The sequence below is a fragment of the Abramis brama genome, assembly GCF_963993115.1.
Source record: "Abramis brama genome assembly, chromosome: 5".
In the NCBI taxonomy this organism is placed as follows: domain Eukaryota; kingdom Metazoa; phylum Chordata; class Actinopteri; order Cypriniformes; family Leuciscidae; genus Abramis; species Abramis brama.
Window position 1 is genome coordinate 22,367,931 of NC_139967.1, and position 21,216 is coordinate 22,389,146.

Here is a 21,216-nt window from a genome sequence, read left to right on the forward strand (position 1 = left end):
CAAACATTATGGACCATGGCAAGCAGACTTTGGGACAAAAGGAGGAATAAAACGAGGATCAATATCGGCGTGGCGTTTTTGAGATGCCGAGAGCTCCACGTCCGTGACAAACTTCGACTTGACAGAGCTTCATGACTTGACAGAGACGCCGCTCTTGCATGTAGGCTACCTTATTAGACAGCTGAGCAAATGTACATAAAACCAGGGGCGTAGAATTTAGTAGGGACGCTAGGGACGTGTCCCTACCAATATCCAGTGACACTGATATGTCCCTATCAATAATTTCGATCAAAACTTAAAATATATTTATATATATATAACCACTGTTGTCCGGTTGTGTCTTGTGGTTTGTATGTATTAGGCTTATTTTATTTAATCAGGAAACATCTTATTTAGATTAAAATCTCTTACAAGAGCGTTCTGAGAAAAATGCGCAATTCATGGTACACAAACGGTTAATCTGAGTCCCGCCTGCTAACACACATCGCTAAACTGATTGGCTTTGTTTTTTCTATCTAACTTGTGAGAGGCTCTGGTGTGAAGCGGCAATGCTCATCCGAAGGAAACCTAGATGCGGTAATCTAGGGAGAAATCAACAGTTCTGTGCACAAACATGCGGGACAAATCAGTTTTTACTACTGTATTACAATCGCGGGATAAGTGGCGAACAGTCGTTAGTTTGACAATCGAGAGAGAGAGAGAGAGAGAGAGATTGTGTGTATAAGTGTTTGTAACACTACATTATAGGGACAAAATGTCACCACAAAGATGGCAATATCCGAAATACTTGTCCATGGGGGGATTTATTTATTTATTTATTTTTGGAAAACAGATGAAAATGTAAAAATGCAGAAAGTTTTCTGTGATAGGCAGTTAGTGTAGGGGGGATATAATATACCGTTTGTAGCCTACAGTATAAAATCATTATGCAGTGTTTCCCCTACCATTATATAAGGGGGGCGCCCCGCCCTCCTAACGGCTCCCCCCGCCCCCCTTGAAGGTCAAGTAAATTTGATTTGAATTTATTTATAGTGCCAGATTACAATTTGTTATTTTATTAAAAAAACTAAATAGCCCTTAAGTAATATGTTATTTATCTTATTTCCACGATGGCATGTCTTTTCTGTCTGTGTTTGCGCGTTTACAATTAGCTATTCCAATGAGTGCGCAAGCGCGCACACTCACACACAAACAAACACTTGCGTCAAATACAGATGAGCACTAGCGGACAGAGAGCGCGCGGCGGGAAATATGTCGCTGAACTGAAGATGGCAACACTCACTCTACTGCGAGTAGCAGCCGGAGTAGCTCTCCTGCTCCGCCCGTTTCACACATATTTCGTTTGCAGTGTGTATGCGGTGAGTATTTTTTTTCCATAGCCTACCCATGTTTACAAAGCTTTTACACTGCACGCGGATGCAGTCCGTCGATGATCGATTTCTTTCAGTTGCGCTGCGTATACAGCATATCGTTTCCGCACCGAGTCTATTTTTGCCGTTTATATACTGTCTATGATTTTTTCCTGTGCTGCAAACGCTGAATTAAAGTGACAGCGCATGTTTCGTGGGCAAAATGAACACAGATTGACCTGAAAATGTAGTCATTTCACCATAAGTGCGATTAATTAAATAAAATGTAGTAAATTTATTTAATTAAATACTACTTTTTTCACTTTAAGACCGGGGTTAAGCAAGGAAAACAATTTACCTCAACAAGGCGACATAATGACATTCGTGGAGGTGGAAAAACAAGTTCTTTGTGACATGCAAGATTTATTGTATTAAAATTTAAATGCAAAAGATGTTAATATAAGTACATGGTTACGTATTTTACCACTTGCTTGAGCAACTTAATATATAATTATATAGAAGTAATGCATTGAATAATACACTGTTTAAATTGTTTAAACGTGAATGTGCGTTCACAGCAGTGCTGCGTCTGACATGATTGTTCTCTCCAATAAATGCATCATAGAAATAAAAACTTCTCACAAAAAAGCCCATTTAAAATTAGTTTGTCATATAAATGTATTAACACATTAACGAACAATGAATGAGCAATATATTTGTTAGTATTTCTAAATCTTTTTTTAGTTGTTAGTTAAAAAAATAAAACTATTAAGCTCTGGTCCATTAATATGAACAAATACTTATATACATTTAACAAAGGTTATTTTCAAAAGTCAGTTTTAAAAAGATTAAAATATGTTTATTTTATTTTTTTAAACAGATATCTTATGTTAACATTTTTAGCGCAATTTTCCCCCGGAAATTGCGCTTATCAACTCATGATTTCTGTTCTGTGCGTCTGTGCGCACCAATCTTGCACTTCTATCTACTCCTCAATCAGACCACCTAGAGACTTTGGGTTTTCGGCATTATGTTAAGAAAGGTCTAATCTCGGGAACGCACCAAAAAAAAAAAAAAAAAAAAAAAATCCCCCCCCCCCCCAAACCTGTAAACCTAGGGGAAACACTGTTATGTCTGTAAAAAGTCCCCATAAAACATAAAAACACATTGCTTGTCTTGATGTAAGTAATCAACTCAGTAATTTTCATGGTGATATCTAAAGGTTAAATTTTGTACCCTATTCAAGTAAGAAAAAGAATGAATAGGCGTATGAATAGGCTATATTTGGGTCTTTTTCAAAACTTTCCCCTAATGGGATTCTTCGGGGCTTTTTTTTCCTTACTCAGGACATATTGAGGATACAAAATCAGTTGAGTTTGCTTCTGTTGCAATTTGTTCAAGGTTGACCCCCATTTTGGCTTAAAATGACTGGACTACTTAGGACACTGAAAACATGGCTCAGAACAATGGCACAAGTGACACTTAACAGTATTGCTGTGTGTCATGTCCAACAGGGCAAACTGGACATTATTGATGTGAAACAAATATGCCAACAGTTAATTTCTGTAAGTTCACTTTTAAATGAAAATTCTGTCATCATTTACTCTCCCTCAAGTTGTTTCAAACCTGTATGCATTTTTTTCTTCTGCTGAACACAAAAGAAGATATTTTGAAGAATGTCGGTAACCAGTATTGAGTTTTTTTTTCTACTATGGAAGTCAATGTGGTCCATCAACTGTCTGGTTACCGACATTCTTCAAAATATCTTTTGTGTTCAGAAGAAGAAAGAAATTCATACAGGTTTAAAACAACTTGAGGGAGAGTAAATGATGACAGAATTTTCATTTTTGGGTGAACTGTCCCTTTAATGACAGATGCAGCTCAGCTTCAGTGGATGTCCCCGTCCCCACCAATTTCAAAATCAAACCTACACCCTTGCATAAAACTAATCAATGTTATATAGCTCAACATGATGAAATGTTAGAATATGATCAGTATGTTATTCTAATGTTGATAGCTTACTGCTAATCTCATACAGCCAACAAACTAACACATAGAATAACATTATAACTTTCAACTCACTCAAATGCAGTTTAGTATGATAGTGTAGACCAAGTGAAACAGCGCTGTGTTACCTCACAAGTTTCATTTGTTACATAAACTGACCAGTTTGAGTATTAATTCAGCACTTGCGGGTAGTTCGGTAGAATGAAATGTCCTTATTCCTTAATATCCGCGGGACTTGAATATGTCTCATTAGGAATCGTGACCTGCTTCATACCACAGTCATGTTAAAAAACATGAATGTATTCTCTCATCCATAAACATTATTTCCCATAAACATTATTAGATCCATCTGCATGACGACAAGTTCCATGGTTCCGCTTATTCACTGCGTCATCAATCTACGCCTTTGTTATTATAAGAGGTTAGCAACCTCTAGCGGCGAAAAAAAAATCATATTGTAGCTTTCAGTAAAAATTGGTCTTTACAACTTTTACTTGTAACTGAGTAATATTTGACCATAAATAAGTCAAAATACAGGTGGACAATTTGGTGCTCCCTAATATTTATTAAAATGCCTTCAAATGTGTATGCCTTAAATAAATAAGTAAATAAAGGGAGGACAATTGTGTCTGTCCGAAGCGTGTTCATTTTTCTGCTTCTCCGTGAACCATGGTTGATTTCTGTCAGTCACAATTGTTAGGCTATTTGATTCTCATTCAATGCCTTGATTTTTTTTTTCAAGGCAAACGAAAAGACAGAATAAAATAACAAAAAAAGTAATTTGTCGTATAAAATGTCAGCCTATTTGTTGTAGGCCTACTGAAAATTGTTTTGATTTATTTTAAAACAGATTGCTCCAGTTATTAAAGTGGTGAAAATGAAGCTTATAATGTTGTTTATTTCTATGTGGTGTTTTTAATATGCTTACAGACAAACCATGTATAAATTCATAAGTCAACACCTTTGCTTAGTATTTTCTCCTTAAAACTGCAGTGACCAAAAACGCGGTTCGAAATCGCTGGTGTTTCTGACGTCACAAACTACCAAGTCAAGTCAAGTCAAGTCAAGTCACCTTTATTTATATTATATATTTATATATTTTTACAATACAGATTCACAAAGCAGCTTCACAATGATAACATGAAAATAATACGACAAAGTTTGTTTCTAGAAGAAATTTGCGTCATCGTCCACCTGAAGTAAGGCAGATCAATAATACTGTTGAATATTAAATGTCCCCAACTAAGCAAGCCAAAAGCCAAGGCAACAGGCAACGTTTGTTGCCTGTTGACAGAATCATGTCAACATGTGATCCTCAACGAGTGGATCTCTGTGGACGCGGGGCTAATTTGCATATTCATAGAACCAGGTATACTAAACGAGGCAAGGGTGTAGAGTAACATTCAAGCTATTTTAAGGCATTAATTATTATTATTTTTTTCAAGGAAAAAACGTTTAAATATGGAATTTTGGTGATCAAATATGAGTTTTAAGGGATACAATTTTTGACTACAGGTAAACCTCCTGTTATGATTGCAGGCACTGAATAGAATGTGAGTTTACATCGCCACCTTCTGGACATCACTACACAATGCATCTGAGTGGAACCATTTGAGACAAGAGAAGACATAGTAGCCTTTTTTTTAGCCCATATAACAAGTAACGAAGGGTGGAAATCTTTTTAATAAATAATGATGAAGCAACACAATTTGTTTGAAATATATAACGCAGCAAGGGGGATATTTTATTCTACAAATCATGTCTTAATGACCCATTCTTGCATTTATTTACTCAAACAACTTTGTTTGACAGAACTATACTACTAATACAGACAAACATCTCACAAATCTCAGTTAATTAAGCCTAGATAATTAACAGTAGTCAGACGTTATTTGGAATTATCTGAAGCTGCAGATAGATGTTTGTTAAAAATCACTGTTGACATATATAATGTGACCTTTAAAGTGACCATGGATAAAAAGCAAGTGAATTTAGTGAGAATTTATGGGTTGACTACCTGTCAACAATTTGGAAATTTTTTAATTTCTTAATGTTTGAAAGAAGTCACTTATGTTCACCATGCTGCATTTATTTGGTCAAAAATACAGTAAAAACAGGATTGTGAAATATTAAAATGTAAAATACCTGTTTTATATTTGAATTTTAAAATGTAATTTATTCCTGTGATGCAAAGCTGAATTTTCAGCATCATTACTCCAGTCTACAGTGTCACGTGATCCTTCAGAAAACATTCTAATGCTGATGCTCAAGAAACATTTCTTATAATTATCAATGGTGAAAACAGTTGTGCTGCTTTATTTTTGTGGAAATGGTGATTTTTTTTTTTTTTTTTGGATTCTTTGATGAATAGAAAGTTAAACGAAAAGCATTTATTCACATTTATTACATTTATTTATTAATACTTATTAAATAGAAATAACTGTCACTTTTGATTTAATGCATCTTTAATTAATTAATTGATTAATTTCAATTAGCAGCCATATCACCCTGTAGCCTAAGACTGGTTGCCCACTGAAGCTAAGCAGGGCTGAGCCTGGTTAGTACCTGGATGAGAGACCTCCTGAGAAAACCAGGTTGCTGCTGGAAGAGGTGTTAGTGAGGCCAGTAGGGGGCGCTCACCCTCTGGTCTGTGTGGGTCCTAACGCCCCAGTATAGTGATGGGGACACTATACTGTCAAAGAGCACCGTCCTTCGGATTAGACGTTAAATCGAGGTCCTGACTCTCTGTGGTCATTAAAAATCCCAGGATGTCCTTCGAAAAAGAGTATGGGTGTAACCCCGGCATCCTGGCCAAATTTGCCCATTGGCCCCTGTCCATCATGGCCTCCTAATCATCCCCATATACTGATTGGCTTCATCACTGTCTCCTCTCCACCAGTAAGATGGTGTGTGGTGGGCGTTCTGGTGCAATATGGCTGCCGTCGCATCATCCAGGTGGATGCTGCACATTGGTGATGGTTGAGGAGATTCCCCCTTCCATATGTGAAGCGCTTTGAGGACCCTGAAAAGCGCTATATAAATGTAACAAATTATTATTATTATTTCTCTCTCTTTTTAAATCTTACCACTAATGTTTGAATGGTATTGTTTCCACAAAAATGTTAAGCAGCAATTGATAAAAAACTGATTAAAAAAAAAAAACATCTTGAGCATCAAATCATCATAATGATTTCTGAAGGATGATGTCACACTAAAGACTGGAGTAATGAAGCTGAAAATTCTGCTTTGCATCATACGAAAAATTTTAAAATGTATTAAAATAAAAAAAAACATTTTAAATTGTAATAATATTTCATAATATTACTGTTTTTATTGTATTTTTGATTAAATAAATACAGCCTTGGGAAGCATAAGAGACTTCTTTCAAAAACGAAAAAAAAAAAAAGTTTCCAAGAACCGTACTCTGATTTGCGATACGATTTTGGGCTCACATGGAAATTAATAGTCAAAATTAATGTAACCGGACAGTCACTGCATGAGGTAGAAGGGAGGAAATCTCCCACAGAGCTAAGCACCATCCTTCCTGTGGACTGAAGTTAGGCCGTGACCCAAAAAGTGCCTTTAACCCTCTGATCTCTCTCATTAGCAAATGCACAAACAACACCAACAAACAAACAAACAAACAAAAACATCAACAACCCATGCCCCCCTCCATCACAATGTCTTTCTGTTTGACTCCCTCACTCTATGAGAGAGGTGAGATTACGTCATGGTCCACATCCTTGCTGTGAAGAACAGCAGGGGACCCGAGAAAAGATTGGCCTCAAAAGCTTCAGCACGAATTCTGAATAAAGGAGAAATCCTATTGACCGGAAGAACATGCAAGGGTGTCCAGTAGAGTCTCACGTTATCAGCCTATTCATCAGGCAACTCTCCCACTGCTGCCTCCTTTGGCTCTGGGTTTAGTCACACCATCAGCCCTGAATGACAGATCCCCAATCTCCCATCAGCCCCTCTACACTGTATATAAAAAAATATATCTATATATATAAAAAAAACTTGGATGTTTAAGTCATTCCAACTTAATTTGTGTTGAACTGACTTTATATGAGTTGAAAGTTTTGCATAACTTTTGCAAAAATTGCATAGCTTATTTTGATGAGTTAAAGTAATATGTTGTCATAAATTACTGATCATATAATTTTTTACAGTGTAACACGCTCTCACATCCCAGAATACACCGAGACGAAGGGAGCTGGCCAACAAACAGTGTGTTAGTCAGTCAGTTCTTAAACAGCACTATCATCTAATTATTTACAATTGACAATATACAAGACAAAATGACAATTTACTATAGTTAAAAAACAAAACAATGATAATAATCAGGCCAATCTGGCAAGTGCACAGCCATACCTTTTTCTTAACATTATGTATATGCTAAAATTCAATTTTGGGTGTTGTTTACTATAGATGTGTGTCTGAAAGTTTTCTGTGTTTCCAAATTTGACCCAGGTGTCCATCAAAGCAAAAACAGCATGTCTGGGAACACAAGATCCCCCTCATTCCATGTAACCAAAACTGCACTCCCGGTGGCCCAGTCAGGTAACGATCTGGCTCTCGCTGGCCGGAGCCCTCCATTGGCACAGCAGGGAGCACATTTACAAAGCTACACTTCACAAAACCTCCTTCAAACTTTTCAACTACCGAACTCCATCTGAAGTCACTGGAGAATTGCAAAAAAGGATCAATGATAATAGGAGATCATTTTCTATTATGATGACACATGAAATGTCATTTGATGAAATCACTTTTGCTTTTTGAATATGTAACACTTTCACATATCAAACATTTGCTAACATTATTTTTGTATTATTATTTGATTCATTTATACAGTCATTTTAGTATATGATGCCATTTTTGTTGTACCAAATGTAAAAACAACAACAAAAACAATTTAAATAAATAGGGCCAATATTTCTGTGTAATCCATCTCATTTTATGACTTACACCTTGCGTTTCCACAGGGAAAGCTATTCCGTCTTTAACTTTTTCACAATAACGTCACGCTCAGCAAAATTGTATCTCATACTTTTGCAACTATTTATCTCGTAATAATTTTTGAGTATGCTTTTTGTTCCTGGTCATGACACTTAATGGTCTATAGGCAGCTCACCTGCAAAGTCTTTGCATATTTTCAAACCACACTCCATTTATTTTGTCAGTGCCTATATAGCCAAACCTTTTAGCTATTAATCTCCTTAAAAGTTCAGGAAAGGTTTACAAGAAATACTGCATTATGTGTGTTTGTGTTGGAAGAGATTATACAATTTTTTTTTTTTTTTTTACTTGGATTAATCCATTTATTCAAATCACTTCTAATTCTACCTAGCACACAAAACAGAGTTTTGATTATTCTGTTAAGTACTGTAACTCAAACAATGCAAATTCACCCTTTCGTATTTGTCCAAACTCATTAATACCAAAGAATTTGTAATCCATTGGCTCAATCAGCATTATTATTTTGTTCTCGGTAATTACAGAAACAGGTCAAATGTGTATAATTATGCTCTGGAATGCTTTTTTTTTTTATAGCTCTTATAGAAAGTATATTGTCATGATTCTTGTCTTGTGTTCCACTTGTTTTGTGTGTTCTTTTGTCATTTCCTGTCTTGTGCTAAGTCTTGTAGTCCTATGTAGTTTTTCGTGTTGATTAGTCTCCCCAGCTGTATCTTGTTTCCTCATTTCCTAGTTAAGCTTTTTTGCCCCTGTGTATTTATAGCCCTTGAGTTTCACTTGTTACTTTGTCAGTTGTTGTACGTGTAATGGTTGCCTCTGTTATTCCCCTGGTTTTCTTCCTTTGATTTTTGAGTTCTGTGTTCCCTGTTTCTTGTTACTTTATTAAATAACCCTGCATTTAGATCCTCGTCTTTGCCTGCCTTCCTCAGCAACATTACATATAATAGCCTTGGCATTTTCATGGGGCAAGTGCATCTTCTCTGCACTTGCCCTTGTCTTTTTCAAGGTTGTAAAACAAAAAGGTATGAAAGAGTGTGGTTCAGTAACTGAAAAGGGCCTATATGATTATCATTTGTAACATTAAAATTATGATTCAGTATAAGAATTGGGATGAAACTTAGTTTTGACTGAAGCAGGCCTTCTAGTGCCAAAAAAAAAAAAAAAGATTAGTGGAGCATAAACTGGCTAAGTCCTAAACAAGAGCTTAAAATGCTGCCTCATCCCGAAAAGTCCCTAATCACGGAGTTAGGAAATCTCCACTTTGGAGCTTTGGAGGCATGTGTGTGAATTAGTCTCACAGTCAACTCAAAACAAACAGAGTTAAAGCCATGAAACATGAGGGGTCAAAGTCAAGCAAGAACAGCAAGCTGCTGAATTAAGATCCCTCAGATCAGCAATCCCAGAAAAGCTCAAGGAGAGCTCAAAGTTCAAGGAGAGCCAGTGAAAGTGTTACATTATCTTAAAGCTTTGGCTAAGAAAGTCCATTACAATGTAAAAAAAATAAATAAATAATCGGCCTAGCGACAACACAAACACTTCCACAGTTGTTACAGTAATTTTTAATGGTATGGGATCTGGGTAAGCATAATATACACTACCAAAGAGGGATGCTGCTCTCTAAAATGTGACCCAAAGTGTTCTGCCATGGTTTACAATTCAATTCTCCAATTATGCACAGAAACATTAAACATTACATCTAGGATGATAAAAGACAGAAAAATAGAAAGAGCATTTTATTTAATAAAAAAAAAAAAAAAAACTTTCTACAAAGTACTTTGACGAAGAACAGTGATTATTAGACTTAAAAAGCATTTTCAGTTGCCGTGTATGGCTAAAGATTTAGGGTTAGCCATAGAGGGGTCTATCTGTACAAACAGGGCACTAGAGAGCAAGTGAGAACACAAAAGTGAATGGGGCCTGCTGCTAAAGCAGAACTTTGACAGGTTTGAGTATATCCCATCTAATCAATTTGGCATTGTGCAGCCAGAAAAGCTATTGCCTTGTAAATGCACGATTGCAGAGTCAGTCAATAGCGGAATAGGAAATCATGAAAAACTTCAAAAGCACTGGATGGTGAGGATAAAACTATGGAGTTCATTTGTTTTCTTGATGCATGACAAATAATAATCAGACTAAATAAAAACACTGCAAAGCATTTCTGAATAAATAAAACATGCATCTCACAAAAAATAAACATTTTCCAATCACAACTTCCATCAAGCAGTGACATCCCTTAAACTACAGTGAGAAATGCAGCTGCCTGTTCAAATTGCATTGAACATTTCAACTGTACCCAAGCAGAGAATGGAAATGTTATTATGGATATTCAGTGGTTTGCAGTGGGCAAGACTCTAGTCTACTTTGTTTCCTTTTCACTCAGTTGTTTGGACCAGATTTTACATAAATATTTAGGCATTGCTCCACTCGGTTCTGAGAATGGCTTTGATAGAGGATTACATATCCAGTGACCACTAATTCCAAAATTACACAAATAGTTTGTAATAAACAAATGAAAAGAGCTCATGAGGACACATACTCAAAAACATCATCGAAGATCTCATGCAAGCTTTGCTTGACTCCAAACAAACACATATGTTAGCACATTAATTTAATTCAAACAAACAAATAAATAAAATATCTGTATGAACAGAAAATAAGTAAATTATAGAACCTATTCTTGTCATAACAGTGAATAAGCTTTATGTTTTGGAAGTAGGACAATTTTGTTACAGTAGGCTATAGGCCTAACCGCAGTAGGTGTTTCTTATATGAAGGTCACATTGGAAACTTTTTTTCATACTACTTTTCAAATGTATTTTACCTATAGATTATGTTATAACAGCTACTTTGGGTTATGCATTAAGTCAAATAATTGTAGGCTAATTTACAATACAATGATTGCTAGGTAAAACTAGCCTAATCTTGATTTTTGGTTGGTAAAGTTGCTCACGTACAGTCACATGCAACTTCTGTGAGCTCAAAAAGGTAGGAGTGTATATTGATGACATAATCACAGCTTTTTTCTGACTTGTCAAACTGACAGTGTTAGTATTATTAGGTATACTAATATTAGGTAGTCCTAGGTCGTACTATTTTTATTATTAGGCTAAGATAGGGGTGAAATGAAACGAAATGAAAATGAAATATTGTAAATCAGTTGAGGAAACTTAGTGACAAATATGGTGAACATGGGTAAGGTACAATGTAATTACAATGTATTATTCTCTGCATTTCAACATCCACATGTCGATGAACAACACACTGGCTGAATCCGAAATCGCCTCCTATAGCCTAACGTTACCCTCAAAAAGGGCGTTAGTGGTGTCCGAAACCATTATTGAGTGCACTCATTCAACATTGCAAGTGTACAACCGTTGGACGCTCAACGTCTGTCCGAATTCACTGACTCCTATCCATTCACTCCTTCAAGTGACCATTATTAGTGGACTAACGTATGGAATAATGAATGAGGGTTTAAGGAGCGATTTCGGATTCAGCCTGACTCCACCCTCTCAGCTTTTGAAAAAACTTTATTTACAATCAACCTCAAGAACAACCCGTCATTTCGAAACACACGATATTAATAAACTCGGTAGGTATTTATGATTACATTATGTAATATAAACTAAGGTTTACTTTTGCGATAAAATGTTCCATAAACGTGTACAGTCGTTGTATTTATTGCTGAAATAATACGACAGTAGCCGTAGCCCGTTAATCGTGCATTAGAAATCAAGCTATGCTGCACAATGAACTAACCCGGTGTGCTCTCTCGTATCCCGTCTGTATTTTAACTGATAAAATGTACACTCTGGAATTAAGAGGTATTTGTACAGTAAAGGTTTCACTTCCTCTTTATTGGTTAACAGAGTATTTATGTAAAGGTAGTTAGCTGGTTGGCTAACCTTGTTTTGTTCACACTGACATTTTGCACGCCCATTTGTCGGGCATGTATTATTGTACAGGATCAAACGTGCACGGCTAAAATTCCACAATGAAATCTGTTATTATAATACCATCATAATAACCTTGATGATTCATCAGTTGTGGGTTTATAGTATTGCTTTTATGGACTCAAACTGTGGCACTAATGTCACCAACACAGTAGCCTTTGCGGTTACGTTTACAATTTTGCCATACGACTTACAGTTGATCGTTCACATATTTACATTAATGTAAATATCTCTATCTAAATATCCCAGGTACAAAAGCTTTATTCTGTATGGGAGGCAGACATCATCCCCCAACCATAAGGGTTTGATTCTATTTATGGAACAAGCTCAAGATCATTTGTAGCTTCTGTGGAATATAGATCCTTTGTGGACAATGGCATCGGAGGAGATGGAAGGTTTGTGCCCATTACCAGAGGTGACGGGCATCAAGGTCGAGCCATCAGTCAGCATTGGCTCCGTGGAGGATGCCAACTCACAGAACGCCATGGGGATAAAGTTTATATTACCCAATCGCTTTGACATGAACGTATGCTCACGCTTCGTGAAGTCGCTGAACGAGGAAGACAGTAAAAACATCCAGGACCAGGTGAACTCTGATCTGGAGGTGGCCTCTGTGTTATTTAAAGGTAAAGCAAATGAATGGAGGAAAATGACCACCTTTTTGGTGAATATCATTGACAGGGAAGTCTTTAAGATGTTGTGTTTCTTTTTCTCTCTCTACAGCGGAATGTAATATCCAAACATCTCCCTCACCTGGTATTCAGGTTAGGCATGTGTACACGCCATCGACCACTAAACACTTCTCTCCCATTAAGCAGTCCACCACACTCACCAACAAACACCGTGGGAACGAGGTCTCATCCACACCGTTGCTTGTTCACTGTAAGTCTTCTCATTTCTCATTTCATTTGGCAAAACTATCCACTGATATTTGTCAATCTACTCCGGTGTTGTCCAATCCTGCTTCAGGAATGCCACTGTCCCGCAGAGTTTAGCTCCAACCCCAATAAACACCCCTGAACCGAGGCAATCAAGGTCTTCAGGATTACTAAAACCTTCCAGCCAGGTATATTGGGACAAGATGGAGCTAAACTCTGCAGGACGTTGGCCCTCCAGCTAAAACCATGACTATAACTTCATTTTCACCTTTTTCCCTCTTTTCTAGCACTGTCTATACATCAGTTGGCGGCACAAGGAGAGATGGTGTTCCTTGCAAGTCGAATAGAACAAGGCAAGTTTGTAAAATTGATGTGAAGCAAAAGTGCAGTTTGGTCTTAAATACTGTTCAAACGTTTGTAAATGTTTTTGAAAGTTTATTATGCTCACCAAGACTGCGTTTATTTGATCTCAAATAAAGTAAAGCAGTAATATTGTGAAATATTATTACATTTAAAATAATTGTTTCTATTTTTAAATATTTTAACATGTAATTTATTCCTGTGATGGCAAAGCTGAATTTTCAGCATCATTACTCCAGTCTTCTGTCACATGATCCTTCAGGACATTGCTTATTATTAATGTTGAAACAAGTTGTGCTGCTTAATATTTTTGTAGGAACTGGGATTATTTTGATGGACAGCTTTTGCAACATTATAAATGTCTTTACTGTCACTTTTATTTAATTCAATGTGTCCTTGCTGAATAAATGTATTAATGAATGAATATATATATATATATACATATATAATATATATATATATATATATATATATATATATATATATATATATATATATATATATATATATATATATTAATTCATTCATTAATATATAATATATAAATATATATATATACACTGACCCCAAACTTGAAAAGTGGTAATTATTATCTCTTAGGTCAATTATGTGTAAACTTACGATAAATGAGGAGCTGACAATTATCTTCCTTTTTCTCTTTAAATTAGAGTCTGTGATAAACTTGCAGGATGAGGAAGGATTCACCCCACTGATGTGGGCAGCAGCTCATGGACAGATTGCTGTGGTGGAGTTCCTGTTACAGAGTGTGAGTGCAAAATACTGTACACTTCCACTACATCAGTTCTTCAAAGTTATCTTTAACTGATCACTGAGATCAAATAGTCCAGATATACCTGCACAAAGCAGTTTGTTATTCTTTATACTTTCAGCCTTCTGTCATTCTTTTGAAATTTTAGCTAAAAGCCTCAGTAGGTTGGAGCCGCCTGGGACACAAAGCAGAAGTCAAATTGAATGGCTAAATTTTTAGATACTCACAATCCTTTGCTTTCAGGGTGCAGATCCTCATCTCTTGGCCAAAGGGAGAGAGAGTGCACTGTCATTGGCCTGCAGTAAAGGGTACACAGATATTGTCAGAATGCTTATCGACTGTGGAGTTGACGTCAATGAGTATGATTGGGTAAGTGGTCACATTGTTGATTTCTGAAAACATCTAATAATATAAGTTCTGTAAATGAAAATCGTGTCGGTGACTGTAGTGCAGTATAGTACTTTGCTAAATATGCTGGTAGTTTAACAGCAATGTAAATGGATTTAACGGATTTGTCGGGTGGGTGTTAAATAGTGAGATAGTCAAATAGTTTTTCCTAGTATTGTTATATGGTGTGAATATACTTCTTGCTATGAGGTGAAGTAGTCAGAATCAATGTTTAAGCAAAAAAATTATCTTCACTTAAAGCAGTGCTTATACATTTTCAGAATGGTGGTGCTCCGTTACTCTATGCAGTGCATGGTAATCATGTTCGCTGTGTGGAAATCCTCTTAGGTAAAAGGCTTACTTTGAATTCAGTTCATTTCACTCCAATGCATTCCAGTGTTTAGTTTTTTTTTTAAAGGTTTGGCTCACTGTAATGTAATGAATATGACTTCTGATCACTGAACAGAGAGTGGAGCTGACCCAACCATGGAGTCAGACTCTGGGTTCAACGCTATGGACATGGCTGTGGCGATGGGCCATAGAAATGGTAACACTAACAAGATTCCCATCAGTGTTAAATAATACCATAAAGCTTAGCTTTCTTAAAATATGAATATCTGATGAAGCTGAGATCATTAACCTTGTCATGTTTTGTGTTGGTCTTACTGTCTCAACATGAATGTAATTGTAATTCTTCATGTTTCCCAGTCCAACAGGTCTTGGAGGCTCATCTTCTGAAGCTACTGCAAGGTATCAAAGAATAACCATGGCATGTACAAGACAAATTGGAGTGAATATTTTGAGTGTTCAGTATCTGCCAACTGATGAAGTGAATTGTCATTTTTGAATCCACCATTGAATGAACATAAAAAAAAATTACTGATCCATAAACACATGACAATTGCTGACATCAGAAATTGATTTTTGAATTTAATATATTATACAGTATATAAATGTGTGTTTGTGTTTAGTCAATGTGATGTGTGTTTTAGGCAAATGATCTTTGCCGGTTTGCAATGTGTACTTGAAAACGAAGCTGTTTCACATTACACTTGGCTGGTATTAAGAATGGTTCATAAAATGAAGAATCTAAATCAGGTCATTTAGAATCAATGGAGTGCAAAAGAACTTGGTGCAAAACAGATTAACAGCAACAGTTTACAGTGAGAGATGTCCAAGTACTAATTCAACTGTCACTTTTTGCTGTTGCTCCCAGAAAGATTGTGTTCAGGTTTACTCTTTGGATTGCCTTCTTTTTATGGCAAATTTTGTTCTACAAAACTGTAAATAAACTTTTACTTGTACTAAAGGATGTATCTGATTGATGTCTGAAAAACTTATTTAAAAAGTGCACTGCATTTCTAACAAGTTTTTGTAATGTTTTTTGTACTAATCCCTAAAGAATCGTAATTGTTTGTTAACAGCATGGAGTGTCCTCATCCCCAATTAAACGCAACAACAGTGTTTAATAATCTTTTTGTCAATAGCAAATGTTTATTTCCAGATGTTGATTCAGACAAGCTCCAAATGAGTGAGCCTCAGTAACAGGGAAGGTGGAGGCAAAGATGCCTCTTGGACCGCACAAGCAAACACACATACCAGTAAAACTGTGCATGAACTTGTGTGGTTCAATCAATCTCACACTCTCAGCATGGACACATGAGGGCCACAGCAGTGCACGAAAAAGATATAGTAGATTCAGGGATGCAATACATTTATAAAAGAATAGGGGAAAAAAGTCCCACAAGTCTCCGCTGAGACCAGAGATCTCACACGCCTTTCCTTCCCATGATGTTAATTTGCCTCATTCTTTGAAGCCTCATCGAAATTCTCCACAAGATCTGCAAAGAGAAAAAAAATGTGGATTCAGTAAAACAATATAATGTCTACATGTAGGCAACTCAAAGGGGTTACAAAGACTTAAAGGGTTAGTTCACCCAAAAACAAATTATTTTCAACGCTCCCGTGCATATCTGTGTAAGCGCTCTGAAGAGCGTCACTGATGTATATTTACATGTTTTTGAAGCGCTGATCATTATAGCCAAATCACAGACATATTTGATAAGCGCATGAGCACAATTGGCAATCAGGTGTTTATGATTCCGCTCATAGAGTCACATTTTTAAAATTTCAGTGGTTATGATTCTGCTCATAGAGTCACATTTTTAAAATTTCAGTACCAACTTATCACCAAAGTCGGTACTTTTTGACAACACTATGGAGGGACAGAAAGCTTCAGATTTCATCAAAAATATCTTCATTTGTGTTCCGAAGATGAACAAAAGTCTTACAGGTTTGGAACAACATGAGGGTGAGTAATTAATGACAGAACTTTCATTTTTGGGTGAACTATCCCTTTACCATTTGTAGGTAATACAGGATTTATGAAGAAACATTTAATCAATGTGAGATTGATGACAAAGGGGCTGTTTACACGACACCATTTTCAACTAAAAACTTCTGCATTTTGGCCATTCGTGGAATACGGCCATTTTTGAAAACTGTTATTGTCTTTGTATAAACTAAAAAAAAACCACAAATTTGTGAAAATGCGTGATGCGCATGCATATTACGTGTTCAGTCTGTAGGTGCATAGCTTTTCTTTACAAAGTGACCTCGCCAACTACTGGCCTGGAATGCATTATACAGCGATTTTAAAAAAAAATATTTTTTTTTTACGAAAAAATGCAATGGAAAAACTTTTCTATTCTTAGTACATCGTTGTCATGTAAATGTACCCTAAAATCTCATCTTTATGAAATGCTGTCCGAGTGTTTATAGACACGATCTGAAAGAGCAATTTCTGTGCTTTTCTTTCACTTGAGTGAGCCCACGTGTGCAAGTAATTTCCATAGAGAACATAAACGAGCACTGGGAGACTGAAAAGTCCACAGCTGTAAAAATGAAACCGCAGAGGATCAAAGCAGGTTGCCTTTTAGGAGATGAAATCTGATAAATGGAATATCAACTTTTCTGCTCCAGGGCATCAGAAAGGGAATCACTAACAGAAGGCTGGACTTTGATTGTTTTCAGAGGGGACAGAAAAGGTTGAATCTCTGTAATGGGCACAATGGCACAAGCTGTTAACCCTTTTTGTCATCGCACGGGTGAGCTAATTTTGCAGTGTCGGAGATGTAATCATACTGTACATGTGCAAGACTTGAGTTACTAACTGGAGTTTGCTCAGGAAGGAGAACTGGGGAATTGTAATGGCAACCGTATGTGTTTGCCCCCCTCTCTCTTTAAAAAGAAAAGCAAACCGAGCTTTCAGTGCTCATAAACAATAGAGGAGATTTTAAACACTTGTATATGTTGACAATGTAACAGCCTAGACAACCTGCTGAAACCCTCCTTTTTTGGACATTTCCACAACACAAGCAACTATGCTTTGCTTACATTACCACACGCACATAAACCCATATGGTAAAGATTGTGAAGCTCAAACTAGGAGGAATTTAAAATACACAAGGAATAATAAAAAATGTACCAAAAAAATGGTTAATGCGCATTGCAACTTAAGATATGGTTAAAGCGGATTAGGGAGGGGGGGGAAGTTTCAGGGCAACATACTGACCTGGAACTTCGTCATCATCTTCCTCTCCACCAGCTACCGGTGCCTTTCCATCACCAGCTGGAAAAAATTAGGAGAAAAATGTAAAATGTCCAAACATTCACCATTTTAAACAACACAATGTTAGTTGGAGATTGGAGCATTTACAGTGATCGTTTATAATACTGTCAAAAGAGATCTTTCCATAATAGCATGGCTAAACATGCAACTGATATGGGATGCTTCAGCTCAGATTAACCATAAGCCCTAACAAGATATTACATCTAATAATGAACAGAATTAAAAGCCTTCAGACAATACATTAGCCCGAACGAGAGAGAGAGAGAGAGAGAGAGAGAGAGAGAGAGAGAGAGAGAGAGAGAGAGAGAGAGAGAGAGAGAGAGAGAGAGAGAGAGAGAGAGAATCATCCAATTTTGCATTTCCAAGATAAATATGTATTTTAGTCTTCCTTTAGACCAGGGTTTGAGAGTTAATTCAAATTATTTAAATTAAAATACAAAAAAATAATTTGACCATTAAATGGATCGTTCACCCAAAAATGAAAATTGTCATCACTTGCCCTCATGCCGTTCCCAACTCGTAAGACTTTTGTTCATCTTCAAAGCACAGATGAAGATATTTCAATGAAATCTGAGAGATTTCTTTCTCCCCATTGACAGCTATGCAACAGCTACGAAACTACCACTTTGAGGCATCAAATTGCTTTATGTGATTAACAGATTGAATTTAGGCTTTTATTCACATATAAAAGTTCTTCAATGCACACTTAAGGTAAACGGAAGCTCAAGCATGCTTAATTCTCGGTTTGTTCTCGCACGTCAAGCAGGTACTGTTGAGCTTCTGTTAATGATCAATGTTTAAGAGAATAAAAGGCCTAAATTCAATTTATGCATCATATAAAGCGATCAAGTCTCTTCAGAATTTTAGATAAAACCACTCAATTCATAAGGATTAGTTTCACTATTTCTTTATGAACTTTTTGAAGCATCAAATTGTCAGATTTCCTTAAAATGTCTTCATTTGTTTCGAAGATGAACAAAAGTCTTACTGATTTGGAATGACATGAGGGCAAGTAAATGATGACCATTCTTTCATTTTTAGGTGAACTATCCCTTTAACCATCAAAGAACTGATAATAGTGACCCTGCTGAATTGAAATGTTAGCTTAAAATCTTTAGGGGTACTTCAAAGAAATGTTTAGGTCAAATGGGTTCAGCTGACAAAAGTTTTGGTATTCCTGCTCGAGACACTCACTCAGTCTATGCATAAATAATCAACTAAAAGTCTATTTTAAAGTATAGCCTACTCTCTAGGAACAGACCAGCAGCAATGACACACCCCTCCCCCAAAAATATGCTTACACCTGTTTGCAACACACACTACTTTGTGGGTTTAGTTAGTTCACTATGCTGCTATCTGCATAAAATGAAAGAAACAAAAATGTGACACACTGCCTCTGTCTGACTCGTGCGATCTGACCCATTTTGAGAACAGAACACACCTTGTTTGGGCAGGGCCTCTGCGAGTCTGCGCAGACTGGTCAGGCTGTCAGCGCCCAACTGGTTGAGGATAGAGGGCAGCATCTCTGTCAGCTGCTTGGTCTCGGCGTGGCCTGTGATGGTGAAGGTATTGGCTGCCAGTGAGGCCTGCACTTTGGGATTGTTGAAGTGGATCACCGTGCCCTGGTTTGTAAACATGTTCACCTGCAAAGCAACAGCATGACAATTGAAAGACCTAAATAGAAAGATTTCATTTCATTCGTAAATGTAAACTTGTATTTAGCTGAGCCAATCCTTACCTCCTCAATGCCAGAGATGTTATTTACTCCCAATTTCTTCAGGGAGAACTGGAGCTTTTTGTCATCGGCAGTAGCCGTTCTGTGGACCACCTTCTTCTTTCTGCGAGCGGTGCCCTATCAAAACGGCATCAATATGTGAGGAACTACTCTTATTTGGCCTGATATTTATTAAGTACATAAGTTATACATTACCAAGGTTTTAATGTTTGTTTGTTTTATCAGCCCTTACCTTTCCACCGATGCGGACTTGTGCCTGCAACTTGGCTAATTTCTCCTGGTTCATTATCGTTTCTTTCATCTGAAAGACAGAAGGATGTCAATGATAGTGTGGAGAACGGGATGAAGTTACAACACAAATGTGTTTCGGGGTGCGGTCTGAATGACAAATTCAGCAGGCAAACTTATCTTTAGCCTACAAAACTTCAACACACACATGCAAAGCCATTCATAAAACGACCAAATTAAGTCTTTGATCATTTTCAAACACACTTAAATCAGAAAACGACTATTTTCTTTTAGGAGCAGCGGACAGTTAAGAGCAAAAGATCGAAGCTTGCTGTCAAGGCCTGTTGAGAAAGAGCGACCGCTTAACTAAAGTAGCAAAAGTCATGTGGTTGTTACACCGCAAAATAACACTTCCAGACCGACAATGCTATTCAACTCTTCAAAGTTTTCAACACAAAACTCTAATTAAACAGATGTTATTAGTCCACAAAGAAAAACGTTAGCCAATTTATTACACGAAAACGATGAAGAAAAAGTCGTAAATGAAAACGCTATTAGCATTCTGTCTGTAAATATAAATGTAAAACGCATATATCAATCTGTCGCGTGCGAAGACTCGTGGAGTTTGTTTGCAGTGCGCTAGCAGCAGTGCTATTTTCACGCGCTCTCAGGCCCGGGTCTCTCCCGGCAGGGCCGAGTCTCACCCGAACCAATTCAGCCATCTTTCCGCGGGTGATTCTTACAAAACAGCAGCCGCTTTTGGTTAATGAGGTACTTATTTACCTTGAGCCTCGGAACCAGGAGTGGTTGTGCAGGAAATAGAGTATTTTAGAGCTCCTCACTGACCTGCACGCTAGCAGCAAACACACGCGGAGAGCAAGATGGAAGCGAGAGAGGAAGACGGAAGTGACGACAGGGCTGAAATGCGACGCAGTGGGCTGG

The 21,216-nt window shown here is 37.0% G+C and overlaps 2 protein-coding genes across 3 annotated transcripts; one reads left to right on the plus strand and one right to left on the minus strand.

The window, feature by feature from the left end:
• The first annotated feature begins 11,676 nt into the window (after positions 1-11,676).
• ankra2 (ankyrin repeat, family A (RFXANK-like), 2) lies at positions 11,677-15,989 on the plus strand. The gene is made up of 9 exons (XM_084115636.1): positions 11,677-11,925; positions 12,536-12,912; positions 13,010-13,168; positions 13,452-13,517; positions 14,193-14,290; positions 14,537-14,662; positions 14,962-15,028; positions 15,147-15,227; positions 15,389-15,989. The coding sequence occupies exons 2-9, from the start codon at positions 12,660-12,662 to the stop codon at positions 15,442-15,444; spliced, it is 906 nt and encodes a 301-aa protein (XP_083971762.1). The 5' UTR covers positions 11,677-11,925; positions 12,536-12,659; the 3' UTR covers positions 15,445-15,989.
• Positions 15,990-16,144: 155 nt separating this feature from the next.
• btf3 (basic transcription factor 3) lies at positions 16,145-21,207 on the minus strand. 2 transcript variants are annotated; one of them, XM_084115638.1, is made up of 6 exons: positions 21,121-21,207; positions 20,279-20,347; positions 20,050-20,163; positions 19,753-19,954; positions 18,255-18,311; positions 16,145-16,521 (listed from the first exon to the last, which is right to left on the minus strand). In XM_084115638.1, exons 2-6 carry the CDS (start codon positions 20,345-20,347, stop codon positions 16,475-16,477), a joined length of 489 nt encoding a protein of 162 aa, XP_083971764.1. In that variant the 5' UTR covers positions 21,121-21,207; the 3' UTR covers positions 16,145-16,474. The 2 variants fall into 2 exon arrangements, with proteins under 2 accessions (XP_083971764.1, XP_083971765.1); XM_084115639.1 differs by having other exon boundaries at positions 21,058-21,186.
• Positions 21,208-21,216: the final 9 nt, after the last annotated feature.